Source organism: Mus pahari, chromosome 4, assembly GCF_900095145.1.
Source record: "Mus pahari chromosome 4, PAHARI_EIJ_v1.1, whole genome shotgun sequence".
Classification (NCBI taxonomy): domain Eukaryota; kingdom Metazoa; phylum Chordata; class Mammalia; order Rodentia; family Muridae; genus Mus; species Mus pahari.
In genome coordinates, this window is record NC_034593.1 from 89,206,782 (window position 1) to 89,233,479 (window position 26,698).

Here is a 26,698-nt window from a genome sequence, read left to right on the forward strand (position 1 = left end):
AGGCCACAGAGTGGTTATTGCAACCCACCTACCTGGATGCCAGAAGCTTTTATTTTCTTTGACAATAAAGGGAGATTCAACACAGGTACCTGATATCTCTCTCATTGCTCCATTTTCACCAGTAGAAGTATCCACTGTCTGAGTACATTTCACTCAGATATATATTTTGTCTGCAGGTGGGCTAGGCTGGGATAAGTGATGTAGTTAAGAGCTCGCGATTCCATAGCAAGTACATCTATTTAACTATGACGGAAACACCGGAGAACTGTGTGACCTTGAACAGGTTTCTTAACTCCTTTCAATTTGTGCCTACTGCATCCACAAATATGCCTGAATCATGGAGTTGTGTGGGGTAGGTAGAGAGTGTACATGAATCAGCCAACACTCCCATATGGCTGCGTGTAGAAAGATATGGAGGAAAGTGGGGGGATAGAGGCAATTTTAAAGAATAAATTGCTCATTAGGGAAAAGTAGATTGTTGGGAATTGGACAAGGTGCATTCGCTCATGAAGGGATTATGGTGAATAGGTTAGTACTTTGATCTCTGCCTTCGTGCAAAGTTGATGAATTCATGATGTGATGATGTTCCTAATGGATGAGTCACACTCGGTTCTGCTTGTTTTGAGATTGAAGTAACAGTTTTTACCTTTTTAACAAGTCCCCAGGTGCTGCATAAATCAACCAGAACGATTGTTTAATACTCCCTTTGGCTGTGTATGTGATTTAATATAATACAGCACCTTCTAATAAAACAAAACAACCGTAGGTTTTTCCCATTGGGTGTCATGAAGTTTGCATCCTATAGATCAGGATCAGTTGGTTACATAGAATTTTCAGTGATTCCTGAAGATTCTGGAGAACAGAAATTGTTCTTGTGTAAGATGTATCTTTCCATTGTTGTGTTCTTATTACTCCCTATTTTCTGGAATGAGAATAATTAATATCTTCTGATGAAGCTTTTTATTATGAGTATTTTAAAGGAGATGGTTAGGATACAAGAGTAGAGGAAAAGCCAGTATTATGTCTTCAGTGTGCTCAGGAACATGTCTGGAAGAACAGAGTGAAGGAAGCCCAGAGGAAGGAATGGGACTTAGTATAAGCAGGTCTTTCTAATGAAGAGCTGTGTCCTGTAGCATAGACAGAAATAGACCAGATATTTAGAAGGCTGGATCAGAGACCTACATCTCTATGAGCATCTAACTCACTTTGAGAAAGCAACACTCTTGGTTTGGACATCAATTTCTCCTAGCAAGTGAGTCATATGAAATTATTATTTATTCCTCCATTTACTCTCAAAGTATATTGAAAGCAATATCCTCTTATTAACCTGAGGCAGCTTAGCATGAATGCTTGGAACATTTTGCAAGATTCTTATAATATTCCAGATTGTATTTTTTAGCAGGTTCATTCTTGAGAGGTAAGAACTTTGTACTGTACTTTTCAAACAAACAAAACATCCTAAATTCTTCTATCCATCTTTTTTTTTCCCGTTTTTTCAAGACAGGGTTTCTTTGTGTAGCCCTGGGCTGGCCTCAAACTCATAAATCCTCCTGCCTTTGCCTCCCAATTGCTGGGACTAAAGGTGTATGCCACCAATGTCCGGCATCTTCTATCCATCTTTATTCATTAAGGCAGTATCCTTGGTGGCTTGTTTTCAGTTTCTCAACTAGACATCAGAATCTCCTCATAAATATTCCTTTTGACTCTGTTGTTTCTAATAACATATTTTCCTCTTTCTGATCTCATGGTGCCCTTGTTCTGCCCTGACCTCCTTGCTCCCTGGCTCTGAAGACAGCTTCCCCTTGGGCTTCTTAGATCCAAATCTGCATGTGTCCCCAGCTGTTTCACAGCATCACTAGAGGGATCTTGCTGAAGCACAATGCCGACTCCATCATTTATCTGTCACCAGTTCTCAATGATGCCTCAGGGCCTTTGATGGCCAATCACTGGCTTCATTTCTTGGCCCATTTTCTGTTATTCCCATCATGTACTTGCATGAGTGCAGGGATCTCGCTGAAGTGTTATCGCTGAACTTGTACTGCCTTGCTATTACAGGTAGGTTGCCAGGAATGGTCCCCTCCTTCCACCTTCTCTGTCTGTGTTCCTTTCAAGTTCGGTAGAAATATTAACCTCCACCTGTGTAGCCTCCTTTCCTGGTTGCAAATGAGCTCAACCTTCAGGGTCCTCCTGGGGCACTGTACTGCTTTCATGACCTCTCACCACATTAGGACCTTAGTATGACTGTATCTAATCTTCCTCATGTTTGATGGTACTTTTTGAGAACATGTAAACAGAGCATGTGATGTGGTAGAAGTTGCCAATTGAAAATTTAGAGGCATGAGTGAGTTCTGAACTCTGCAGCTGATAGACTGCTCTGCTTTGGTAAATCATTGTTCTGCAGTGCTCTTATTTGGAAATTGATGTCTGGGTCTGAATCAGCATCAACATTCTGTAGTTTTTTGAAAAAAAAAAAAAAAACAAACCAACCACAGCTACAAACATTCACTTAGGCTGTTCCATTGTGTCCTGTCTATCTTTTGATGCAAAGTATTATTTATTTGATGAAATATTGATACCAGTAGAGAGTATAGGTATTAATTTTTACAGTTGGTAGAATAAAAAATTTGGGACATAAATGTTGATTTCCCAAACGTTGGTGGAGGGACTAGACCAGCTTATGAAATTCTAAAGCCCAGAAACCATGAATTAGGATGAAGGATGCTTCCATAATTTTAAAACATTTATATCTGACTGGTGGCATGGATTTGGACATGTGTTTTACCAGTGACTACATCTCTAAGAGCATTAGCTATCATGACTTTGCTATTGGATTCTGTATACACCCATGACCCTGTTTCTTTCACGATGAAGTATGAATTAAACATTCTCATGTTCATGCAATATTTATGTATTCGTCTACCTTTCCCTTCCTTCCTCATACTTGTCTTCCCAATGTACAGACTCTCAGAGTTCCTAACACACTGAAGTAATTATTGCTAATATTTGCTCTCAAAATGCCAACTTGGCAGGTCTGTGAGAGAGAAAGTACACCGTGCCCAGAATCTCGTCACAGAGAGAGTATGTCAGTAGACTGGGAATGAAGGTGACTGAATTCTCTATCCATTTTCCCAGAAGGTGCTGATACCAGCACATGCCTGTGGAGTTATCAGGAAGCTTCCACTGTGGTCTTTGCCTTCTCTGAGGGCAAAGGCTGCTCAAGCTTTATTTTCTTCCCCAAGCAGAGAACTAGATTCCAAAAAGACACAGCCATGTTCTCTCCATGAAACAGCTTTCTTCTTGGCGAGATTTGGCTACACAGAGCAGAAAGGATGATTGAAAGTACTGTCAGGTTGGTGGAAGAAAATCCAGCAGGACTCTGAGCCACTTCCTATTATCCCTATTGGTCTAATTTGCAATTGGACCAATGCAGATTTTTTTTTGAACATATTAGTTCAGGTAGTTTTTTGGTTGTTTTTTTCCATTTTTTAAAGACAATTTATGTTTATTTTATATACATTGGTAATTTGACTGCATGCATGTCTGTGTGAGGCTGTCAGATCTCCTGGAACAGGAGTTCCAGATAGTTGTGAGCTGCCATGTGGGCGCTGGGAAATGAACCCAGGTCTTCTGGAAGAGCAGCCAGTGCCCTTGATCACAGAGCTATCTCTCCAGCCCTTTTTTTCCATTCTTGATTGAAAGTTTTCTAATCTGTATGATTAAAATATAAGTAAGAACAGTCAAGCACTGTAATAAAGAGGTCACTTTGCCTGGATTCTCTGATTCTACCCATCTTCAGGACGCATCTCATTCCTGCACTACTCCTGTCCATGCTATGGATTGTGAAGTAGACTGAAATTAACCGCCTTTGTGCTACCAGGCAAACAAAACAAACAAAACAAAAATGCAGAGGCAATAATCAAAATTTAACAGTGACAAGCCCACAGATACTCCATTTTGATCCTGTCTTCAATCCCTCTGACTGAACAATGTGAAGGTTAGGAATACTGCTTTGATGGTCTTCACATTTTCCATGTCTTCTCCTTACCATGGGCCAGTGTTTGAACATGATTGCTCATGAACAAGAAGGGTACAAGAAGTTACTAATTGACCTTATCTTAGCTGGAAAGACACTCATAATCTTTGTGATGCAGAAGTGAATGCAAGCAGATCTGAGGGTCAAGGAAGGGGTTGATGAAGAATTGCTCAACCTTGTCTTTGCTTTGGGTTGGTGATGTTGGTTCCCACACAGTCATCTATTAATTCATTCTTCATTTATCAGAAAACAAATGCATGACATTCTAGGTTCTCCTTAATGAAACAGTACTTAAAATTGGTGTGAACCCTACCTGTTACACAGAGGAAGAAATGGTAACTACAGAAATAGGAAACAATTGGATTAAGAGGGAAGGTGGGTTAAGGGCATTTTAAGATGAAGATACCAACAGAGGCAGGGGAATTGTCTCCTGCAATTCTAAAAACCGTTAGACTGAGATTTAGTATGAAGTCAGCTCTGTGAGTGCCTCTCAAGGGAAGGGCTTGAAGCCCAGCAGCATGGACTGCAGCTCAGTTTGGTGGGAGCCTGTGGAATGTGCTAGCATTGGAGCATGGGCTAGGCTAGAGCCTGTTGGCCCTGTAAGTCTAATCAAGGAAGGTGGATTGAATTCTCTACAGGGGTAGTCATTGAAAAACTAGCACACTGTAGGAATGTGTAAATGCACATCATTGGAGTTGCTTAGAGTGGATAGGTAGAAGGGAGGAGGTCACTTCTAAGACCATTTAGAGTAGTTTAGTCAAGAACCTGGCCTGTGACTGGGAGGTGAGAAGACATATTTGAGTCTCACTGGTAAAACCATATGACCTGGAGTTGAAATTCACTGAAATGTTCTCTCATTCCCCTTTTCACATTTTACACACACACACACACACACACACACACACACACACATGCATATACATATAAATCTTGTGTAGCTGGTTTCTTTTTAAAAAAAATTTTTTTACTAGATATTTTCTTTACATTTCAAATGGTTTTTGTTGTTGTTGTTGTTGTTGTTGTTGTTTTTGTTTTTTTGAGACAGGGTTTCTCTGTATTCCCTGGCTGTCCTGGAACTCACTTTGTAGACCAGGCTGGCCTTGGACTCAGAAATCCACCTGCCTCTGCCTCCCAAGTGCTGGGATTAAAGGTGTGTGCCACCATTGCCTGGATTACCATTGCATTTCTATTTTGACTTCATATCTCTTAGCATAACTTGATTTGATTTGGGTGCACAGGTTGGTTTTCTCTTCCCCCACTGGACTTTGGGCCACTGGTTATATGGTGTACACACAGGGATAAAAATGGAAGATTTATATGTTCTTATGGCTGCTTGTGGGTTCTTATATGTTCTCGGGGCTCACTGTAGTGCTGTTAAACTTCTGTTGGGTCTGTTGTTAGGCCCCTGGTGTGATACACAATGAAGAAGACACTAAAGTGAGGCTTTGTTGGGCCTTCTTGTTGGCCCATCATTCTTCCAGGTCTCATCCAAGACCTCTATTTAGCTCCTGATGAGTCTGTAGCATGTCTGTGTAATTGTTAGCCACTCCACACACATACAACATATATACATGCATGCATATATACATACATTCATACATACACACATGCAGAGTCTCCTGACCATGCCCCATGTTTCAATTTGAATGGGAATACCTAGGCACAGGAAATCCAACTCTGCTTACCCTTTGTCTCCACTGGGGAAAGAAAAAGATAATTCTTAACTTTTACTTCATGAACATTCACCTTCTACTCACCCTTGTCCTCCGGAGGACAGCAAGCCTTATGGCCCATATTAAAAATTAAATTGTACACATTCTTCAAGAACTGCCTTTCCTACTATCTATCTCTAAGGGGAAGACTCAGAGTCTTTCAACTTGCTGATTCTTCTGAGTTTTTAGGCTAAGTTGCTTTTGTTGTGGATATAATTATAATTTGTTTTATGTTGTTACCACTGTGCATGTCTGCCTTTTGTTCTTCTAGATTATAAACTTTTTGAGAGCAAAGAGGTGGCACAGTCACATGCTGAATGCCCACCAAGCCTGTCACCTGTGTCACCTGTCACCTTTAGCATACAAAAAATACTTGGTAAATAATGATCGCCACAGTCACACTCGTCATAAATCTCTCTAAGCCTTCCATTAAAACTGTCGGAACATGTACAGGGGTGCTATTTTACCAACATCTTTGGCCCCTTTCTATTAAATTTCCATACAAATCCTGTGGCCTGGGCTGTGGAAATCACATTCTTAGCTATTTCTCCCAGGCCATGAACTAGAATGTTATATTTACAGGGGTCTGTGGAGGCACCCCAAACACAGCAGTGCAACTGTATCTCAGAAACCACTATCATAAATGAGTTGGACAGGATAAGCCAACTTGAAAGAGAAAATAAAATATTATAACCCCAACTTGAAAAGAAAATATGGTGTGTGGTTTATTGCGGTGGGTTATGGGGGGAAGAAAGAACCGATTTTAAGTCAAACACAGAAAAGCAGTGACACTCTTTAAATTCAATACAGTATTCACATGGCAGACACTGAACTTCAGAAAGCCAAACCTTTAGGCTCCTGCTCTGGTCTATAAAATAGATGTAAAATTGCCTTTGCTACATTATTAGTGCACCATTCTAGAGGCGAGGAATGTTTAGGGAGCAAAATAACCTTGAAGCCAGTGTGGAGCTTTCAAGTTAGAGTCTGTTTGTGGGAATCTCACATTGCATTTTAAAGACGTTTTAAAGGCTCTGGCTTTGGGAAATTCCACTCTGACGAGGTGAGAAGGAAGGACTAAGAAATGTCTGCAACGGAGGTACCAACTTTCATTGTCTTAGTGAGAATAAGCTTTGCTGTTAGCAGCAATCTGAGTCTTCCCTTAAACAATGAGATTTCCGAATTTCTAGACTTGCTTTACACAGAGTGCCTTTCGTTTGTTTGAGCCCCCCAGCCCTTCAGGTGTGTAATAACAAATTTGGAAGATGTGCCTTTTGCTAGAGGGGACTTGAGGGTTCTTGAATAAATCACTTATTTCTCTTTCTTTGAATCAATGCTATTGCAGATAATGCAAGCATTTTCTGGGAACCAGGAGCTAAGGGCCACCAATGAGAGATGGGAAAATTAATTTCATAAAACATTTTCATATTAAAGTGAAATTTCAAAATTTCAAACGAACTTGAAAACTCTAAGGAATCAGCAAGTGGAAAGGCTCCATGTCTTTACCTTAGAGATTGTAGGAGAGTCTGATCTTAAAAGATGAGTATATGTAAAATTTTAAAATGTCATCTGGAAGTCTGAGGGACTATGGCTTCAGTGGAACAAGTCATTTACATCTGGTTCAGACACAAAGGTATCAAAATGCCTCCCGTGACCAAGGCTGGAAGCAGAAACACTAGGATTCATATGGAACCTGTTGTTTAGGCATTTTCTAGTCTAGAGGCATGAGGATGATATATTCCGCTGTGTTAGAATTTACTAGGACTAAGATGCAATGGAGGGGTCTGAGGTACTAAGAGGTGGTTAAAAATGAACGGTCACCGAGGATCTGGCCAAAAGGTGGATGGCTGGCTTTCCCCACCCTGCTCCTCTTGGCTCCTTCTGATTTGCTGATGAGTCTTGGAGACCAAATGAGATGCATTTCATGTGGCCCCGTTCAGTTTTATGTTTGAGGAACCTCACCACTTTGGGTCAAAACTGAGCAGCTTTTTGCAATGTTTCTAAAAACATTTCAGGTCATTAAATGAGCAATTTCTGGTTGCAGGAAAGGCACATATTATGCTGAATGGGAAGTGCAGCCAATGATTTGACTCCCATAGCCTGAAGCTGATTGTCTGTTGGTAGTTTCCTGGACTGAACTGATGAATGTAACCATCTCTCCATCACTCGTTCATTTACACAGTGTGCATTCAACAAGTATTCCTGAAGCGCCTCCTGTGTGTCACCAATGGACCACACCACCATTCAGTTTTCTTTTACTGTGTTTATCTACACACAAAGTTTGTTACTAGTAGAAATGAGATCACAGTCACACACAGGGCAAACCTTGGATGTCAGAAAGAAGCGAGTTACACATCTGGGTGCCAGGCCTGGGCCTTATGTCAAGCTGAAATTTAAATCTCTAACTAAAAGGAAACAGAATAAAAACAACAGCTGTTATTAATAGAGTGAGTTTTTGTTAATTTTCTAGGAGTAACACGAAAGGAAATCAGCTAATATGAAAACAATTGATTTGTTTATTTCCAGATCACCAGATTAAAAATTGACCGAAACCCTTTTGCTAAAGGATTCAGAGATTCTGGCAGAAACAGGTAAGAGTATCGGGATGAGAGACTTACTGGCTACTCTGATGAAGCTCCTTTCCCCAGATCTTATTGGTGGCCCTTCGGCTCCCGATTCCCAAAGAATGCTTGTAACTCTGCAACTGCACTGACTCAGAAATGGATTGCTTATCCAAGAATCCCCAAGTCCCGTCCCAGAAAAGGTTCATCTTCCAATTTTTTTTGTCACACAACCTAAAATGCTGTACCAAATCTTACAGAGTGTTTTGCCCTTTACACTGTGCTCTGTGATTCAGTCCATGTAAGGCGCAAGCCACACGGTCATTTCTTGTTAGCGGTCGACTGGTGTGTTTTGCTGGTATCTGAAGGTATGGGCTATAGTGGTGTCTTACGTGCTTTACATTCCTGAAAAATAGAAAATTTCAGAAAATCGCTACCTTATGAGCTGAATTTGTAAAAACAAGTGTAATAATTTTACTCCTGGGAAATAGTCCTCCAAGACATGTACATTTCTGACTTTATAAAGGGGGCTGTTTCTAGAATACCACCTTTCTCTTTTCATTTTTCAAAAATAAATTTTCTAGTTTTTGAGATTATAATTATAACATTTCTTCTATTATTTTCCACTCTCCAAATCATCCTATGTACTCTTGCTCTCTTTAAAATTCATGCCCCCTTTTCTTTAATTTTTTTTTTTTGTTGTTGTTGTGTGTTTATATTCCTAAATATATAATTACAACCTGCTCAGTTTGTACAATGGTACTTGCATGGCTACTTTAAAGGCTGGCCATTTGGTACTAGATTACCAACTGGTGTGCTCTTCTCTTGGGATAGAGGCTATTCCTCCTTCTTTCAGCATTCCTTGGTGCCTGTAGTTCTTGATTGAGGGTTGTGAGCTTTTCCTTTTCCACATTAGGTTGCTTATTTGTGTTGTCTTTATTCAGGTCATGTTTAGGTAGCCATGTTGGTGAGACTTCATGTGTGTGTAGCTTCTCTGATACCTCTAGGAGACACCCTCTTCCAGCAACCTTCCTGTTCCTCTGGCTCTTAGAATCTTTCCCTCCCCATTTCTCAAACTGATCCCTGAGCCTTAGGTGCAGGAGTTGGGTTTTTAGATGTACCAGCTGGGACTTTGCTTCACAACTCTATCTTTTGGATGGTTGTGGTTTTCTGCAATAGTCTCCATCTGTTAGAGCAAAGAGAAGTTTCAGTGATGAGGGGGAATACCACCTTTCTTCATTACCTGCACCATTGGTTCCAGAAGTTGCCAGATGGTTAAAGGAACATTGTCTGCCGTCATCAAATGTCTTCAAGGCTGTAATGGTTTTCTGGCTGATAATGCTTTCTTCTAAATGATTTCCTACGTAAAATTAAAATCTATGGCAAGTTTCCTAACTTGCCAGACATGCCCATGATTTCCAATTAGGCAGTCTCATCAGATACAGGCAACAGAGACTGAGTGAGCGTGATGGGTATGTCTGGCATAGCATAGGCATTGCAATGCGATTGACTTTCAGCAGACATCAGACTTCTTTCATAATCTGCAAGGACTCTTTTACATCTGGACAACAGATTGTCAGGAATTATCTTTGGTATTCTTTCTACAGCAGTTTTTGTATAAATCAACAATTTATATTTAGAACTACTCCATGAAATATGTGATCCATTATCCAAATCAAGCACCACAAACCAGTGTTTCAACATGAACAGACCCCATGCATGATGGTATCTACCTTACGGATAAGGTGTTCAGAGGGCATATGTCTAGATTTGAGGAAGGACATCCTATGATGTCTCTACAATGACTAATCTGACTAATGACATTCCCCACTGAGTTCTAGAATGCTCTATCATTAACTGATACCTAGACCGTGTTACTTAATGTTATCTAAACACTGGAAAATTGAGCGAATTTTATATTACTCAATGGAGGTGACCTTATGGATTTTGAGTCAAACAAAATTTATAGATACCTAAATGTATGTTGAATATACATCAAGAATTTAGTAAAGAAGTACTTTCCTAAAACACTTTGTGAAAAAAAAAATCACTGTGTGTGGTTTGTAACATACATGCATGGTATAGTGAAGTGTATACTAAGAGCCCACAGTCCCTGAAAGCCGTCCATGAACTCTAAGCTACTGGCTTTGAATACTCTTGCCATACATACAAAGCTTGTAGCTTGGAATTCATGGATGGCCTTTAGGGTCTGTGTGCCCTTAGTATGTAAGTGTAACTGTGTACATGAGCAGCTGTACATTATTTTTTTTCTGATAAGCCCATAGTGTTCTGTATATTTTTGAAAGGTCCACCTCCCAAGATAAGAATTTCTGCTCTATACCTAAATATCTGTTTCCAGGGCCAAATGTGGTCGTATTATTTATTCAGCTCTTCCTTTCTTTTTTTGGGGAGGTGAGGCTCTATAGTAGTATTTAGGATTTGTTTATTTTAATGCTAAATGTGTTGCTTTTCTCCCCCTGCTATCCTCTTACCCTTGTCTTCTATTGGAGCCCTTGCAATCTGTAGTATTTGTTCAAATACCTATTCTAAAGTTGATTTTACTTCCTTAGCTAGAGGTTCCTGTTGATAGGCACCCTACTCTTGGAAGTTATAGTAGAGGGTATACACTCTTGGAAGTTACTATCTAGAATGTTCTTGTTCATGTTGCATAGATAGCAAGGAAAAATACATAGATTCTTGATAAAAATCAACCAGGATGTCAAGTGGGAACAGAAGCTGTTTCTATCGGCTGGCTGAGGTTAAATGATACAGTGCTAAGAATCAGGTAGATGGGAAGGGTTTTCAGAAAGCAGGTGTAAGGACAGACATGTGTTTGCTCTGTTTTCATATTGGGGAGCCTCTGGGGCTATGGTGAGGTTCTTTTTCTAACTGTCTCAGTAGCATTGGGTGGGAGATGCCCAAGTATGAGAAACTAGCTTGTGCTGACCAATATTAAACCTATGCTGCAGGAACCAAGGCTCTCTTCCTTCTGCCTTGAGACTAGAAGGACAGAGTGTTGAAGGATTGGCTACTGGCCAGGACGTTTTGAGGACCTCTTAGCTGAACCCCGAGAGGCAGTTCTTCTGGAGGCTAGGGAATGTCTTATTGCTCAGAGACGATGGTGGTGGTTTCTCTGTCCTGTTTGGTGGGTTCCCCTTTTCTGTAAGACTCCTTGAAAATAGAACTCTGAATAAATCAAGGGCAGGCTGCTTGCACAATAGTGCAGGATGCTGAGCTTCAAAGTCAGGCTTAGCCCATTTCAATGCTTAACTTATTTCTTGTAGTATGGGAATTCTTTCCAATATCATATCAAACCCTGCAAGCCACATTAAAAAGAGATGGAATCTTGTCATTTGTGCAAACGACAAATGGGACCAAAAGACAGTAAATGAAATAAGTCATCACAAAAAAGCCATGTAGCATATTCTGTATCCAGAACTTAAAACAGTTGATTTCTGTAGATATGAGAAACAGAGAGGTTATTCCTAGAAGTTAGAGGAAGTAAGGAGGGATAGAAGAAAGAATGGTAATTACCAGAGTAGAGGAACACAGGAAGACAAGTTCTAATATGCTATAGCATTTGAGGATAGCTGAAGTTCACAATTTATCATGCATTTCATAAAGATCTAGAAGAGTACAAAACTTCCTGATTTGATGAAATGAGGTATTTAAGGAGAAAATACTGCCCTGATTTGACCATTACATATCATACACACATGCTGAGTTATCATCCTGCAACACATAGATAGCTATATAAGCAATATACTGTGTGTCAATTAAAATAAAACTCTGTGAAGGTTAATTTAAGGATTGTTAGACTCTGAAAGTAGAATTCTTCCTTGACATACATTGGCTAAATGCTGTTTTGTCTCAAATAAAAGCCACTTGTGAGCTTGCACCCCTGTTTGTCGACTACTGCCCATAGTAGTCTTCTCATTCACTTCATATGCCCTATAAACAAGGATCTCCCAGCTGAGAACAAAAAACCAAGTTGAACGTTTCTGGCAGTTGAAGCTGGGATACACTCTGTGTCTTACAATGGGGGCAAGAGTGTATAGCTTCTTTCTACACAACAATGGACTTGTTAAGGCAAGTATAAAGGTTTTGAATGTCTTTCCTCTTCCAAAAGTTCAAAAAAAAATTATCACCTGATTATCATTAGCTGCTCAGTGATTTAATTCTCACTAGCTAACTACAGGATCTGATGTGGGCAAGGACTTTTGGTTTTCTGTGTATGGGAAAGATGGATGGGTGAGTGTATGGAGAGTGATTTGTGCATCTTGGGCCTGATGATTCTGAGCTAGCATCAGGACCAGTGCATCATTTTCTGTCCAACCTCTCCTGTGTGGCTCTTCTCATGTGAATATAGCTCTTCCCCACCCCTGTTCTTCCACATGCATTTTAGACATCAAATGACTCATGCGGAGGAGCACGGCTTGATGAATTGCATATAAATGTTACTAAAACATACGGATTACATTTCCTTTAAAAACACATGGGCTTAAAAATTAGAGGGGAAAGTGCTTGGCCAATGTTTTTTGGTTTCGCAGAACACAAAACATTTGTGGAATACTTTGGAGTTACAGAGGTTGCCAAACCTCAAACCAAAACACGTTCAGGTTTGTCGATCTCAATCCATCCCAGCACAGTCCAGAGGCTGGAGAAGGGAGGAGAGGAAAGATGGGAAGGATGCAACCACCCACTGTACACACTACTCGTACCTTGGGCAGTGTTCCTAGGCCTGTGATGCTCACACACTGAGTCCCATCAGAGTGTGACCCAGATGATAGGTTTCCCCTGAAATAAACAGCTCAGTACAGAGCAAGGGCTGAACTCTAGCTGCCATTCTTCGCACACACGCACGCACGCACACACACACACATACATTTATAAATAAGGGCTCCTGGCTCATAGATTTGCCCTTTTGCCCTTTTCTTCTGCTTCTTAGGAGATCTAGCGGCTGATCTAATGACTGGGACTGGAAGGAGGATCCACTAGGATCTGCTTGCATCCAGAGTGTGAATCTCAGGCTTCCTGTTGGGTGGTAAGCCTAGTACAGGAGGCCTGTAGGGTTGGGAGTTAGCTTCTTTCTGGGAAGTTCTGCCCTACACTTGTGCCACAATCTCCAGACAGTCTTACCAGCTACCACATTGGCATTTTGGGCTCCATTGTGTTAGGTTCCTGTGTCATTCTCTTGATTGAGTCAGCAATCCGGAACTGTACTTTTCCAAGTTTATCCTTTTAGTTATCCCTTTCTTCACAGTGCCAGGCGTACAGAGTTAATGGAAAACTGTTCACTAGTGGCAAAACCACACTGATGAGTAGGAGATGAATCCAAAAGAAATAATACAAAATTAATTAAATAAAAGAATAAGAAAGGCTCATTCCAACCTGTGGCAAATGGAGGAGACCAGAGACCCAGGGCTAGGTTTGGATGCACAAGGAGAGGGAAGAAAGATCGAGTTTGTGATTAGTTAGAAAAGCTAAGGGCAATTCAGTTGCAAATCTAAGCCTGCTTACTTCTGTTAGATTCTGATTTGACAGAATTGCCGCTTAGATCCATAGATCCATACATCCAAGGGGCCACGTGATCTGCTGTAGAGATCAGGCATGCCTGTGCTTCCTAGATTCCTGGAGTATACCAACAAGTTTTCAGTGTTTGTAAGAGACAAGGAGAAGTTCTCAGAGGCTTGGTTGAACCTAAGACATAATGAGGTTTGGTTGTACAAGATCACCTAGTAATGAACTGAGAAATTGTGCCCTTAAGAATGACTACACTATGGACGCATGAAGCAAAGGCAAGAAACGTGCCATGAAGCTTTTACAGAGTCCCGAAGTAGCCTTGGGAAATACATTTTTCCCTCAAGGGCCCTTGTTGCTCAGTTAAAGGGAAAGACAGCTGTATAAATGCTGACTGTTGACAGAGGAGCCATGGGAATAGAGGAAAAGAGAGCTCTGTGGGTCTTCCAAGTCACATCTGATATGAAACCCTTGCCTCTTAGAGGTGGCTGCAAACAGTGCACAAAAAGCATAAGACTCACTTGGAAAATTTTGTGGAATTCCCAAATACTTCCTTAGAAGCAAACACATCCATAAAAAAGGGAGTATTAAAATTAGGATCTGCATGGGACCTAAGAGTTCTTCTCAAAGTTTTCTCAAAAATACTACACAGTGACAGCCTGCCTTCTTTCCTATGGTGCCCTCCTTCTGCCTTTGGCCTTGGGTTTGGTCTTTACTCCCAGTTCCACTGTATCTATGGGCAACTGAAAGACCCATGATTTCCTCTACCTATGCCTAGTTGACACAACATTCTAGAATCTACAACTGATGGTCCCATGTCAGCTCCCAGGTAGACTGACACTTTTTTAGCTGGTTAAGTTGTACAGTATTTTAGGAGTGTATGTTCTTCTCTATGGAGTCCATCTTTGGAGGCTTGAGTCTGGGCACATTAATCCCAAACTCAAGAGTAGTCAGAGAGTGGTCATGTGTCATGTAGGCTGTTTTATACATGAAAGTAATTTTTTTTTCTTTTTAGCAGATTTATCTCATAGGACCTGCAGAAAAACATGAAGTATAAGAGGATTTCTGGGTCTGTTCATATTGCTGAGCTAGCAGTATGTGTGCTGTGGGTGTGGCTGGTGGAAGTCTTTTATATAGTTTGTTCCTATGCACATACTATTTCATGTGGTAACTGGCATTGCATCATGAGGGGAATACATTTATATTTTGAAAAAGGATGTTCAGTGAAGTCACTATTCAATCAAAGAGAGGAAAATTTTCTTGAGCAGTGGTAGAGAAAATACTTGATAGTAAAATTGTTCCTAAAACCCACTCTCAGCAGCTGCTATCCCAAGGCCATGCCTATGAAATGAAGAACCATTCTACTGAGTTTCAGGCAGGAGTTCTTCCCTGATACAGGTCCACAATGCTCAATAGACAGAGGCATGTAGAGTTAGGAGTTTCCTAATTAACTGGATAGAGAGACAAAGAGAAGTCAGCTATAAATCAACCCCAGGCCAATGCAACTTTGCTTAGATCTAAAATGACTTTCCTTGGAGAGTTGGGAGGAAGGTACCAATAGATGTACTTCATCTGACATCTAGTAAGAGAGTGCTCTGTCAGATACAACTATCAAATCCTGCTTGCATCCTTATCCATCTATTAAGCTAAACAGAAGAAATGACTATAGGTTAGAAAGATATAACACCAGTGACTTTGTACAATTCAATCTAATAGTTATTTCTAGCTACTCAAATTATAAGTGTAAAATAATAGGAATACTTATTTCATATATTAACTGAGGTCCAAGTTGTCTATTTTTATCTCAGAGTCAAGGTACCCTCACAGAGCTTCCCTTTATATTGATGGCAAATCTGAATTTTGAGCTACTGGCTTCAGATTTTGCAGATCCAGCCTGTCACAGAATCTAGAGAATGACTTCACTGTCCTCTGCAGGCACAGCTGTCCAGGCAGCAGAAACCATGCTTCCAATTTCTTCTGGCTCCCCATTGTTCATGAGTCTCAAGTAGCAAGCTAAGAGCCAATGAGTTGACCACTTGCCTTTTCTCAACCATCAATCCCATCCCAAGTGTCCTCAAGCTCAATTGCTGTGTTTTCATTTGTCCCCTCTAGGGCCATTGGCTATAGTTTCCCAGCTAACCTCATCCTGCTCTTTCCTGGCAGTCTTGCAAGCCTTTCTAGATTTTTGCATACTTTCTTGTTATCCCTGGCATGGGTGACTTCTGCCATTCAGCAGGTCTATGGAAGCAATCAGTGTTGGACTTCTCAGGGACTGTTGCATTTGTCGTTCAAGGTAGCTGGCCCCGTACTAGATTTTGGCAGCCTCCCCCTCCTATTGGCAGTTGTATTCCTCATATTCATCCAAGCCATGGCTGTTTGTTTAGCCAGAACTTAATGCTTTTCTCCGCCTTATTATTTGTTCTCCCTCCCTGTCATAAACTGTTTCCACCATTGTCCTCTTGGCCATATGGATTTGCCAGGGAGAGTTGGCAATTGTTTTATTATCTAAGGCTCCTGCCCAAGGATGGTGTCATTGAACCCAGTGACGTCTTTTTAATGGCTAGTATATTGGAGTCTGAAGTATCTGCAAGATAATGAGGCCTACAGGGGCTTGAGGGACACGCTTTTAGTTCTCTGATGAGAAAATGAGAAATGGAATTAGGTAACATGGAACTGCTTCTGCATTTTATCCAGAGCCAGAGGACTAATAGCGCTATGAATTCCAGGGAAATAAGGCCATATCTACTAGACCAAGCTGCAACTTGAACAGAATTTCCTTTGCTTGAATTGGAACAATGATGACCAACCTACTTCTCATTTTACTCTCTCACTTGCCTTGATAAACTTTGTTTTCAGTTAAGCTGTGTTTATTAAGCCACAGTTATTATAACAAATCCAGATTTCTCTATCTTACAACTATGGAGACTTCGGTGGCATGAAGAAGTTTCTTACCTTGGCCAAAGTTGCCTTAATTAGAAGCCATACTATCTTTAGAGTCTAAGCTCTTAACTAGAGTATCCATCTGTCCCTTCAGTGACTTTCATTGTACCAAAGCCAGAGTATTCAGTCAAATTTACAGGAACTTAATGCTTTAGTTAGCCTGTTCGGAATTGTTACAAATTTTATTATTCATAAGATGTTGAAAATGCCCCGGAACTGATGTCACAGCTTATCCAAACTCTAAGAAGGGTAGTTGAAAAGGAACACTGGGGACCACTAGGCAATGAGCAATTTGTATTCAATTCTCAACACATATCCATCACTTCCTCATTCTCCCACACCAGTGATGGAAGCTTATTGACTTCAGTATCTTTATTGTGTCGATATAATTGTTGTACCCCATGAAGCCAAATTTTGCATGATGGGTTTTAGTTTAAATTTGTAGGCTTCTGATCTGTGGTCCTTTAGAGCACCTCAACAGAAAATGTCTTAAGCGACTGGAGGTTGGAGCTGAATCCACAAAATAATGAAAGGGAGGGAAGGGGGAAGGTTTGACCTTGCCTCAAGGGAGCAGGGATAGATTAAGAACTTTGAGATATGGTAATTAGATCTGGACTGGATGTCCACTGTGCACACCTTCGTCATATGCAGAGCTTCTCTGTCAAGTGCCCATAGCATACCTTTGTTTCCACACTGCAAAGTGTTTGCACATACTGTTGACTCTGCCACAAAAGTTACTACTTGTCTGTAGTAGAAGACTGCTTAGAGTGTCATTTAATATTGAGGTTTTATAGATGACCTTTTGTGGAATCTCCCTTTAGTTTCCTATGTATATTAAATACTTCTTGCTCAATGCCTCATAGCACCTATTACATATCTCCAAATAATCATATATTTCATAAATTCTTTTTATATTGTTTTCATTTTTTAATTGAAAATGACACAACTTAAGCCCTGTGTCTTTTTTGCTTTTATATCTTCTAAGTTTTTCCTTTGTCTGAATACTCCTTTATGCTTTCAAAATTCCTGCTACCTTAGAATACATTTAACTTTGGACTTACTTCTGTTGAGAGAGGACCAGTGATCATATCAACCTATTGCATATGCTCTCTTCATGGTAGCCTCAGTACACAGCATAGGGAGAAGTTAAATGGATAAAGAAGTTGGAGATAAAGAGAAAATAAACAGATACTAATGATGAAGAAGCCAGGGATAATGTGAAAATTGCACACAGTAATACCTAAGCCAGATCATGGATATTTTAATATTTGTTATTACAATCTCTTTGCTGAACTTCAAAGAAGTTTTTGTTTTGTTTTGTTTGTTTGTTTGTTTCTTGTAGAATTGCAGTTGGAAGGGTGTTTCTTTACCAGCTGGTTGCGATTCCAGATCAGTTGATCTGGAGGAGACATCATTAGTTTGTGAAGGAGCTCTTTGGCTAGCTCTGCCTCTTCCCTCTTCTCCTCCTTCAGCACATTTTTTGGCTTGGCCAAGACAAAAGAGAAGCAGCTTGGAAACCAGAGAGGAAGTTACAGCCAAAAGACCAAACAAAGGGGGTTTAGATGTGGCCTCTGTTGTCACTGGACTAAGGAGAAAAAGTCAGCAAGAGGGAACAGTTGCCAACTTGACTGTTTCTGATTGGAAGCTTCAGAGATGACGCCAGGTCTCTTCTGTGCCGTAGCCCACAGAGGCCCACCATGTGGAACATGTTAACCAGACACCGTAGCTTTTTGCATCTGTGAAACAATGAGTCCATTTTGTAAATCTTGGAGATAAAATTTTACAAAATTAAGGCAAGATAACATAGAGCAAGCAAACAATGGTTAGCATGGTACACCTTGCGTGGACATCTAGTAGCTGAAGACCTTAATAGGTAGTTGACAAACATTCTTATAGAAGGCCAAGGGTAGAAATGCTTAGATGCTGCTGGAACACTGAGGCTCAATGGAAGGTCTGCAATCCAAAATCTAGGACAAAAGAGGCAGGAGGGAAACTGAAACAGCCCTGAGATTGTACCTAGGTCAATAAAGGCACAATCCCTATTAGACAGAGAATGAAAAGCCCCGACCTCTGGCACTAGAGGACTCTTTCTATCCCCAGAGACTTTATTTTTATACCAAGTTGGTTTAAAAAAATTAAGCTTAGGAAAGAGAATTGATACTAGCTGAAATTTATGGATTAGTTTCACCACTTAATCAACTTAACGTGCATCAGTTGAGAAAATGGAAATTGTTAAAATTATGAAATAGTGACACCTGTTTGTTAGTTCAGTGAGATGAATTGAGACATACTGTGCAGCAAGGATTTTTCTAGGAACTTGGGAAAAGGAAAATATTGGATCCAAATCCCTTGAAATACATACAAGATACTATCAAAGGAGGGGGATTATTAATCGTGCCATGACCCTATACTACATTCTGAGACACAGTGCTAGTAATTTCTAGCACTTGGATCTAATCAGTGAAGCTTGACAGAATTTGAGACAAAATATAAGGCAGATAGCAAATAAATAGGATTAATTTTTTTCCAATGAGAGAAACATTCAGAATCCATGAAAAGACTGAATAATATAAATGCATGAGATTTCTATAATTCTACACAGAAGAGTACATATTAAAGACTAATTAATATTTTTCCTATATAGTAAAAATATAACTATGAACTATATTTTTCCTAAATATTAAAAATATAATTATTGAACTATGAAAGATATAGTCTAATAATAAGGTGTGACTAGTAATGTTATATTCTTTGCCACTGATTTTGGTGGGTTACAAATGCTATCTCTACACCTTTGCCTTGAGAAAACCCATTATGTGAACTCCTGGATGGCAGGATATGTTTATGTATGGCGTGCTGGATTTTTAGACTAAGGAAAGTCTCCTTGAGGAGGACGTGGAAGAAAGATGTTTAGTGGGCCATATATAAGAGTTTCATCATTTCATTGGAGGATGAAAATAATTACATATGAGATTTCAGCCAAATGTCAGGAGTAGCTTAATAACAGATCTAACAAAAACTCAGAATATTGTCTCAAGGAAATGCATCAATAGAGGCTAGATAATCATTGAAGAGAATGCCAGAAGAGACAGAATACACAAAATCTATAAATCTTCTTAAACTTTAAATATATGATTCCATTACTGTTTTTAAAGTTATATTTGATAGCTGATACATAGTCATTATTTTAGAGTCAGCTACTTATAAATTCATACCATACCATAATATTTTGAAATAGTATTATGGAAAAGCATCCAAACCAATTTCTACTTACTCAATAAATAGAATTAACAAGAAAATAGGCAATAAAATTAATAGGAAAACAGGAATTATGCTATGGTACTATTGAAACTTCAGGTTTGTCAGCACTTTCTTATGGAATGAGAAGGGATTGTTATTTGTCCTTGTGCTAACTTTTGTCCTTATGACAGACACTTGTCCCTGAAAAACATGGACTGGAAGGTGGAACAATAAACCCTTGCCATCTGCAGTGCACCTCCTGTGCCATTAAAGGGAATCCTGGGTTTTTCTGGTGGGCTGCCAGCATTCCAGGACAAGGCAGTCAGATCTAAGCTGGGCCTGTTTCTTCTATCCGCCCAGGCTCAGCATGGCTTTATCTGCCTATCCCCTTATTACTCTGAACTCCCCTAATTGCCTTAGCTCTTTCTATCCACAAATAGTTCCACGAACTATATTCAGGACCAATGTAGAGTGATGGTAGAGATACTGTCTATTTCTGCTTCTCACAGATTAACAGCTAATAAACACCACGCACTGCTTTCTCCTGTAAACCTCTTCTTAAGACACAGAGTTTGGTTTCCCAGCATTAGTGCATTTAAAGCCTCCAAGATCCAGGGAAGACTTTAGAAAGTGAAGTATGCGACTAAAGCTGATTCAGAAAGCAAATTTTCCAATACACGGAGGCAATCCATGTGTGTATGGCTCATCTGAGAAGAATGCAGGGGGGTCATGATCAGTTAAAGGGAGAAGGTATTTGCTCTCCCTTAAAATAAAACCTCTCACTTTGTTCTTGGCATGTAAGAGAGCTGAGCAAGTGAATTACTCAGGTAGAAGGTCAGAGAGCATACCTTTTCAGTAGGAAAGACCTGTCTTCTCCTAAGAGGCATATCATGCCCTTTGCGGTGATTTCACAATGGAGAGACACATGCCATTGTGGTTCTCAGTTCTTCGAACACCAACCCCAGTCCACGAGTCTCTCTTACTGACATAGGAGAAACAGTTTTGAAGTAAATACTCAAAAGCTCTACTCAAAGCTTTCAGCAGAGCTCCAACCAATGTTCTGTTTTGAGGATGTTGTGTATCATCAACAATATTCTGATAGTTATTTTGGCAATTATTTCAGCACTTAATACAAGGAAGTAGGTGAATGGTAAAGAAACAACGTGCATACCATACAATTCACAGATTGCACAACATGAGTAAAATAGAAGCTGTGAATACATGTATTGTAAAATACTAGACATTTTCTAAAATATGACAGTTTATGGTTCTTAATGTCCACTTACTAGGTTACAAACAAAGATAAAGCATTTGGAGATGTAGACTGTCCTTTTTGCCCATTGTATAGTTTCTCACTTTCTTTGGGTAAATATTTCTTTCTACAATAAAAACTTGAGTGTATTTGTTTACTCTCCCTTTTTTCTGCTGCCCTACTCTTCTCTGTTGACTTACGAGAAATTTGAAGTCACATCAGCTTGACAGCTTCATTGAGCCTTCACACTCTCTGGATGTGTGGTTGGCTCTGGGACAGGATGTGTCAGCCATGATGAGGTAATGGTGGTGGCACGAGAAGCAGTCAGTGCCACTCTGCTCAACTGTACTCATAATACCCTTGACCTTAAGTACCTTTGTTATCATGCCCATTGAGCCTCTTTGAAAGGAAAATCAGTGTTCAACTTCAACATGATTAAGGACTTTCTTGTGAACGATCTAAATTAATTTCCTCTGTCCTTCCTCCAGCAACGTAGCAGCATCAGGAACTTTCACTTTCCCAGGCTGACTTCCATTAGATCCTGTAGTATGCCCCTCAACAGACAACTCACTTTTTATCTTTAAATGTCAGTGACATTTTGGAATTAGCTACCAGCTGATTTTCTGACTATTCTGATTCCAGAACTGGACTTGAAGCCATCATGGAGACATATGCATTCTGGAGACCTCCTGTTCGCACACTGACCTTTGAGGACTTCACTACCATGCAAAAGCAGCAAGGTAAAGCTTTGGGTGAGGCCTCTGCTCTACAGACAGCAGTGGATAGGGGAGCTGAACTGAGCATAGCCAGCACAGGGGTGATAAGAGTTCTCTGGGAACAAAGACAACTTGCAGCTCCATGAATGATAAGAATACCATCAGTTCTGCAAATGAGCTGGACCTAGAGTCAGCGTGTCATTTACATTCATTCTTTCCTAAAACCAAAGATTTCTGTGACATTTCCTTTCCTTTGCTATTGATAACATGCCATGATCCAAAGAAATTTAAGGAACAACATAGTTCATTTTGGCTTATGGTTTTAGGGGACTGGAGTCCATATTAGTAGAGAAGGCTTGGCATGTGGGTGATATCAGGAAGTGAGAGATCATATCTCAAGCATATACGGGAAGCAAATATATATTGCAGACAGAGGGGTAAGGCTATAAACCCTCAAAGCCAGATTCCAATGATGCATGTAAATATTATAGTCCAGATGGATTTTTAAAACTATATCACATTTCTTTAAAGATTAAACTGTAGTTTCTCAATTTTAAAATAAATTATATTAGAAAAACTTAATGAAAAAATATAAAGGATGAATTTGATAATTTCTAGTACAGTTATGATTTTTGGCATAAAATGTGTTTCATCTTCGCCTGAGTTTTAGTTTCTATCTTGGTAAGCTATTATATATATATATATATATATATATATATATATATATATATATATATACTCTTTTTTCTATTAAACAGTCCTCATGTATCTCTTCTAATTCACATATATTTATATTAATGCAGTGACTTTCTTTTCTTCATTTGTCTTTTAAGACACCTGGTTATTTTCTTATATCTATTTTCAGTTAAAAAAAAGTATTGTTCAACATAATAAGTAATATCTGATTAAGAGATTTTTTTTTCTTTATTAGGTGGTAAAAGATAAAACCAAACTTTATATCATACTGTCTTTCGAAACAGTTCTGTACAGTGACTTTTTTCAATTTTTTATTAGATATTTTCTTCATTTACATTTCAAATGCTATCCTGAAAGTTCCCTATACCCTCACCTCACCCTGCTCCCCTACCCACCCACTCCCACTTTTTGGCCCTGGAGTTCCCCTGTACTGGGGCATATAAAGTTTGCAAGACCAAGGGACCTCTCTTCCCAATGATAGCCGACTGGACCATCTTCTGCTACATATGCAGCTAGAGACACGAGCTCTGGGGGGTACTGGTTAGTTCATATTGTTGTTCCACCTACAGGGTTGCAGACCCCTTCAGCTCCGTGGGTACTTTCTCTAGCTCCTCCATTGGGGGCCCTGGGATCACAGACTTTTAATCCTATTGTCAGTCCTGTCATATTCTGAGGCCCAGTCACCTGGGTTCTTGAGTGAAAGTTTCCCAGCATGTAGAATGGTTGATATTTCCTTCTCCAGTATTCTCCTTCCCAAAGTGACACTGGGCATAATGTTCAGATTTGAGTTTCTTCTGTTCCAGTAAATACTCATCATAGACAAAAGCCTAATTTTTAAATTTCTATTTATTTGGGAGGCCATTCCAGGACTCTATAATATCTGATACCATGTACCCTTTTCAGGAGAGTAGTTAATGCTTTGCACACTGGTTTTGATTTATGACCAGCATTACTGAAGTATTTTGAGGTTTAACGATGGATATAATTAAAGCATAGACTCATATGGGGCCTCCTGGTACAGCTGCTTGCAAGACTGGGGCACAAGGATCACAGATATAAAAGCTGGGTCACAGAGCAAGTTCAAGGCCAGCTTTTACTCTGTCCCATTTGGCTTTTGTTGCTATAATAAAACACCAACTAAAAGGAACTTGGGGAGGAAAGGGCTTGTTTACTTGCAGATTGTAAGCCCATCATTGAGGAAAGCCAAGGCAGGAAGTAACTCAGGGCAGGAACTGGAGGCAGGAACTGAGGTAGAGACCATCAACATTGCTAACTGGCTCATCCAGAAGCTCATGGTCAGTTTTCCTTCTTATATAATTCGGGACCACTTGCACAGGGGTGGCTGTGCCCACATCAATAATTAATTTAAAAAAATGCCCTACTGCATGCTCACAGGCCAATCTAATAGAGGCAATTCCTCAGTTGAGGCTCTCTCTTCCTAAGTGACTTGAATTTGTGTCAAGTTGGCAAAAATTATCACGTCTTTCTCTGTCTCTGTATCCCTGTCTCTGTGTCTCTGTGTCTCTCTGTCTCTGTCTCTCTGTCTCTGTCTGTCTCTCTGTCTCTCTGCCTCTCTCTCTCTCTCTCTCTCTCTCTCTCTCTCACACACACACACACANACACACACACACACACACACACACACACATACAAACATAAAGAGGGAGCTACATATTTAGTTAAGTTGTGGAGCATTTGTAAAAGGTGCTTGAGAACTTAGCTTCAGTTCCTAGTCCTGCCAAATGAACAAGCATAGATTCCAATTACACAATTTGAGTCAGGTTCTTCTCATTACTTCTTAGTGTTGGAATCCTCATGAGGTTCTCAGTCTTCTTGCCACTCAGTATTTCTTCCTGTGTGCTATGGAGGAGCATACTTTATTCTTGTAAAAATTAAAGGAGGCAGGTACCGAAAGTCTCACAAACTCTCTGTCAGCGTAGATCGTTGTTATACCGTCACCATCACTATTACCCTGACCTCCCACTCACTTTGTACAGGGATGTCTGACATTAATGGGAACCATTGTTTTTTTCTTATGATCAAATATTTGAAGCATGATTAGGCAGTAACTCCTAGCAAGGGCTATTGTCAGAGTACGCAAACCAGCTTTTCCTTCTCATCCTTCCATGGTCCTTCCACATCAGGATGGTCTGTTCAGATTTGGAATCCATCTAAAAATTAAATAACTGGCTTAGTCAAAACTCCATGACTTTTGGGCCAGGAAACAACCTCACAGAGACCTGAAAATATGTTCTAATAATCTAGAGTGTTTCAGTCTAATCAACTTGACAGTTAAGTTTGGCCATCATACTTGGAGAAGGTGACTAAGGCCAGATAAAAAGAAATCTAAGAATCCAGGTCTGTTATAGCCAAATATAATGCCATCCTGGCATTCTCTGATGGATGTTTTAAATCAAATTTGTGCCTTGGTTTCCCTAAATATGCAGTGTATTTTTATGACAAAACTGAACTTATATGAGTGGTGATCTGAGTGATTGGAGAGCTCTTGTGCTGAAAGGAATGACCCCAGTTGCACCACAGTTAGTATTTTGTCTTCTGTGGAAACATGGGCCTAGCACTTGAGAATCTAGCAGACATCACTGTAGATTTCAATACCACTGGATGTTTCAGTATAAGTCAAGCAGTTAAAGTATTATAATTATGGACAGTCCCTGTTGTTGACTGGCTTTTCAGTCATTTGATTGTAGTTAGAATCTGGCCAGTGAGAGAGGTGATATGCTTGACACATCACGTGAATAACACATTGAGAGGCTGGAGAGAAGGCTTATCAGTTAAGAACATATGCTGCTCCTGCAGACGATCTGAGCTTGGTTCCTAGCCCCATACTGTGTGGCCCACAACACAACTCTCTCTAACACCATCTCTGGGAGATCTGACTCTGGTTTCAAAGAGCACTTGCACACGTGCAAGCACATGACCTATTCCATATATACACATAGTTAAAAACAAAATATTAAAAAATATTGTGAAACCAGAGAAATGTTCAGCGAACATTAATGTTTGAATTGTGAAGTCATTGCAGTGATTCAAAGATGGTGAGTTCACAAAGATCCCTCTGCATAGGGGAATGATTCAAGTCCTCTTACACAAAATATTAAAAGATATTGCATACAACTACTTTTAGGTTATGTGTATATCTACATGTGAAACAAAACACATTTTCATGTTTTGAGGTTAGGGTTCTATTAGTGGAATGTCTCAGAGGTGTATATAAATATTCTAAATATATTTAAAAATCTGCAAATTCAGAAAACTTCTAACTCCAAGAATCTCAGATCAAAGATATTCAACTTGTAATGGACAACATGTCATATTTTTGCTCCCTAAAGTAGTGGTCCTCAATCTTCCCCTAATTCAGAGATCCATTAATTCAGTTCCTCATGTTGTGGTGACCCTCAACCATAAAATTATCTTGTTGCTATTTCATAGGTGTAATTTTGCTACAGTTATAACTTATAATGTAAATATCTGATATGCAGAATATCTGATATGTGACCCCTGTGAAAGGGCCATTCAACCTCCAAAGGAGTTGTGACCCACAGGTTGATAAACAGTGCCCTAAAGTCACTTAGGCTTAATGTGCTCAAGGGACCTAAGACCCTCTCCTGAGAGAAGGATCCCACATCCACTTGCCATCAAGGGTGTTTTTCCTGGCCTCATCCTCATAGCCTATCACTAATGCCTTGAATCTGTTCACATCTCCTATGCTACCACCTGGCTCTGACACATCATCATTTCTCACTTGGATATTATGATGTCATCCAAAGCCTCACTATTCTGCTCCAAGTCACATCTACTCATATGAACTTTATATCCTAACTTACTTAAATTTCTTCCGTGGCCACAATTTATTTTTATTCCCTTAACATACAGACCTCTAAAGAAGAGATAATTACTATGAGGGCGAGATAAATTGGTACCTTAAGATAAGCTATTTACAAAAGCACCTAGGATTTACTGAGTACTCAAGGATGGTCCCTGTAGTTCCCTGTAGTGGGATAGGATGTTCC

The 26,698-nt window shown here is 39.9% G+C and overlaps 1 protein-coding gene across 1 annotated transcript in view; it reads left to right on the forward strand.

Annotated features, from left to right (window-relative positions):
* Window positions 1–26,698, forward strand: part of Tbx15 (T-box transcription factor 15) — a 102,180-nt gene that overhangs the window by 65,133 nt on the left and 10,349 nt on the right. The window contains exons 6-7 of the mRNA XM_021196300.1: window positions 8,269–8,333; window positions 21,898–21,995. Coding sequence (XP_021051959.1) covers window positions 8,269–8,333; window positions 21,898–21,995 — 163 coding nt within the window. The remainder of the gene's footprint in view (window positions 1–8,268; window positions 8,334–21,897; window positions 21,996–26,698) is intronic.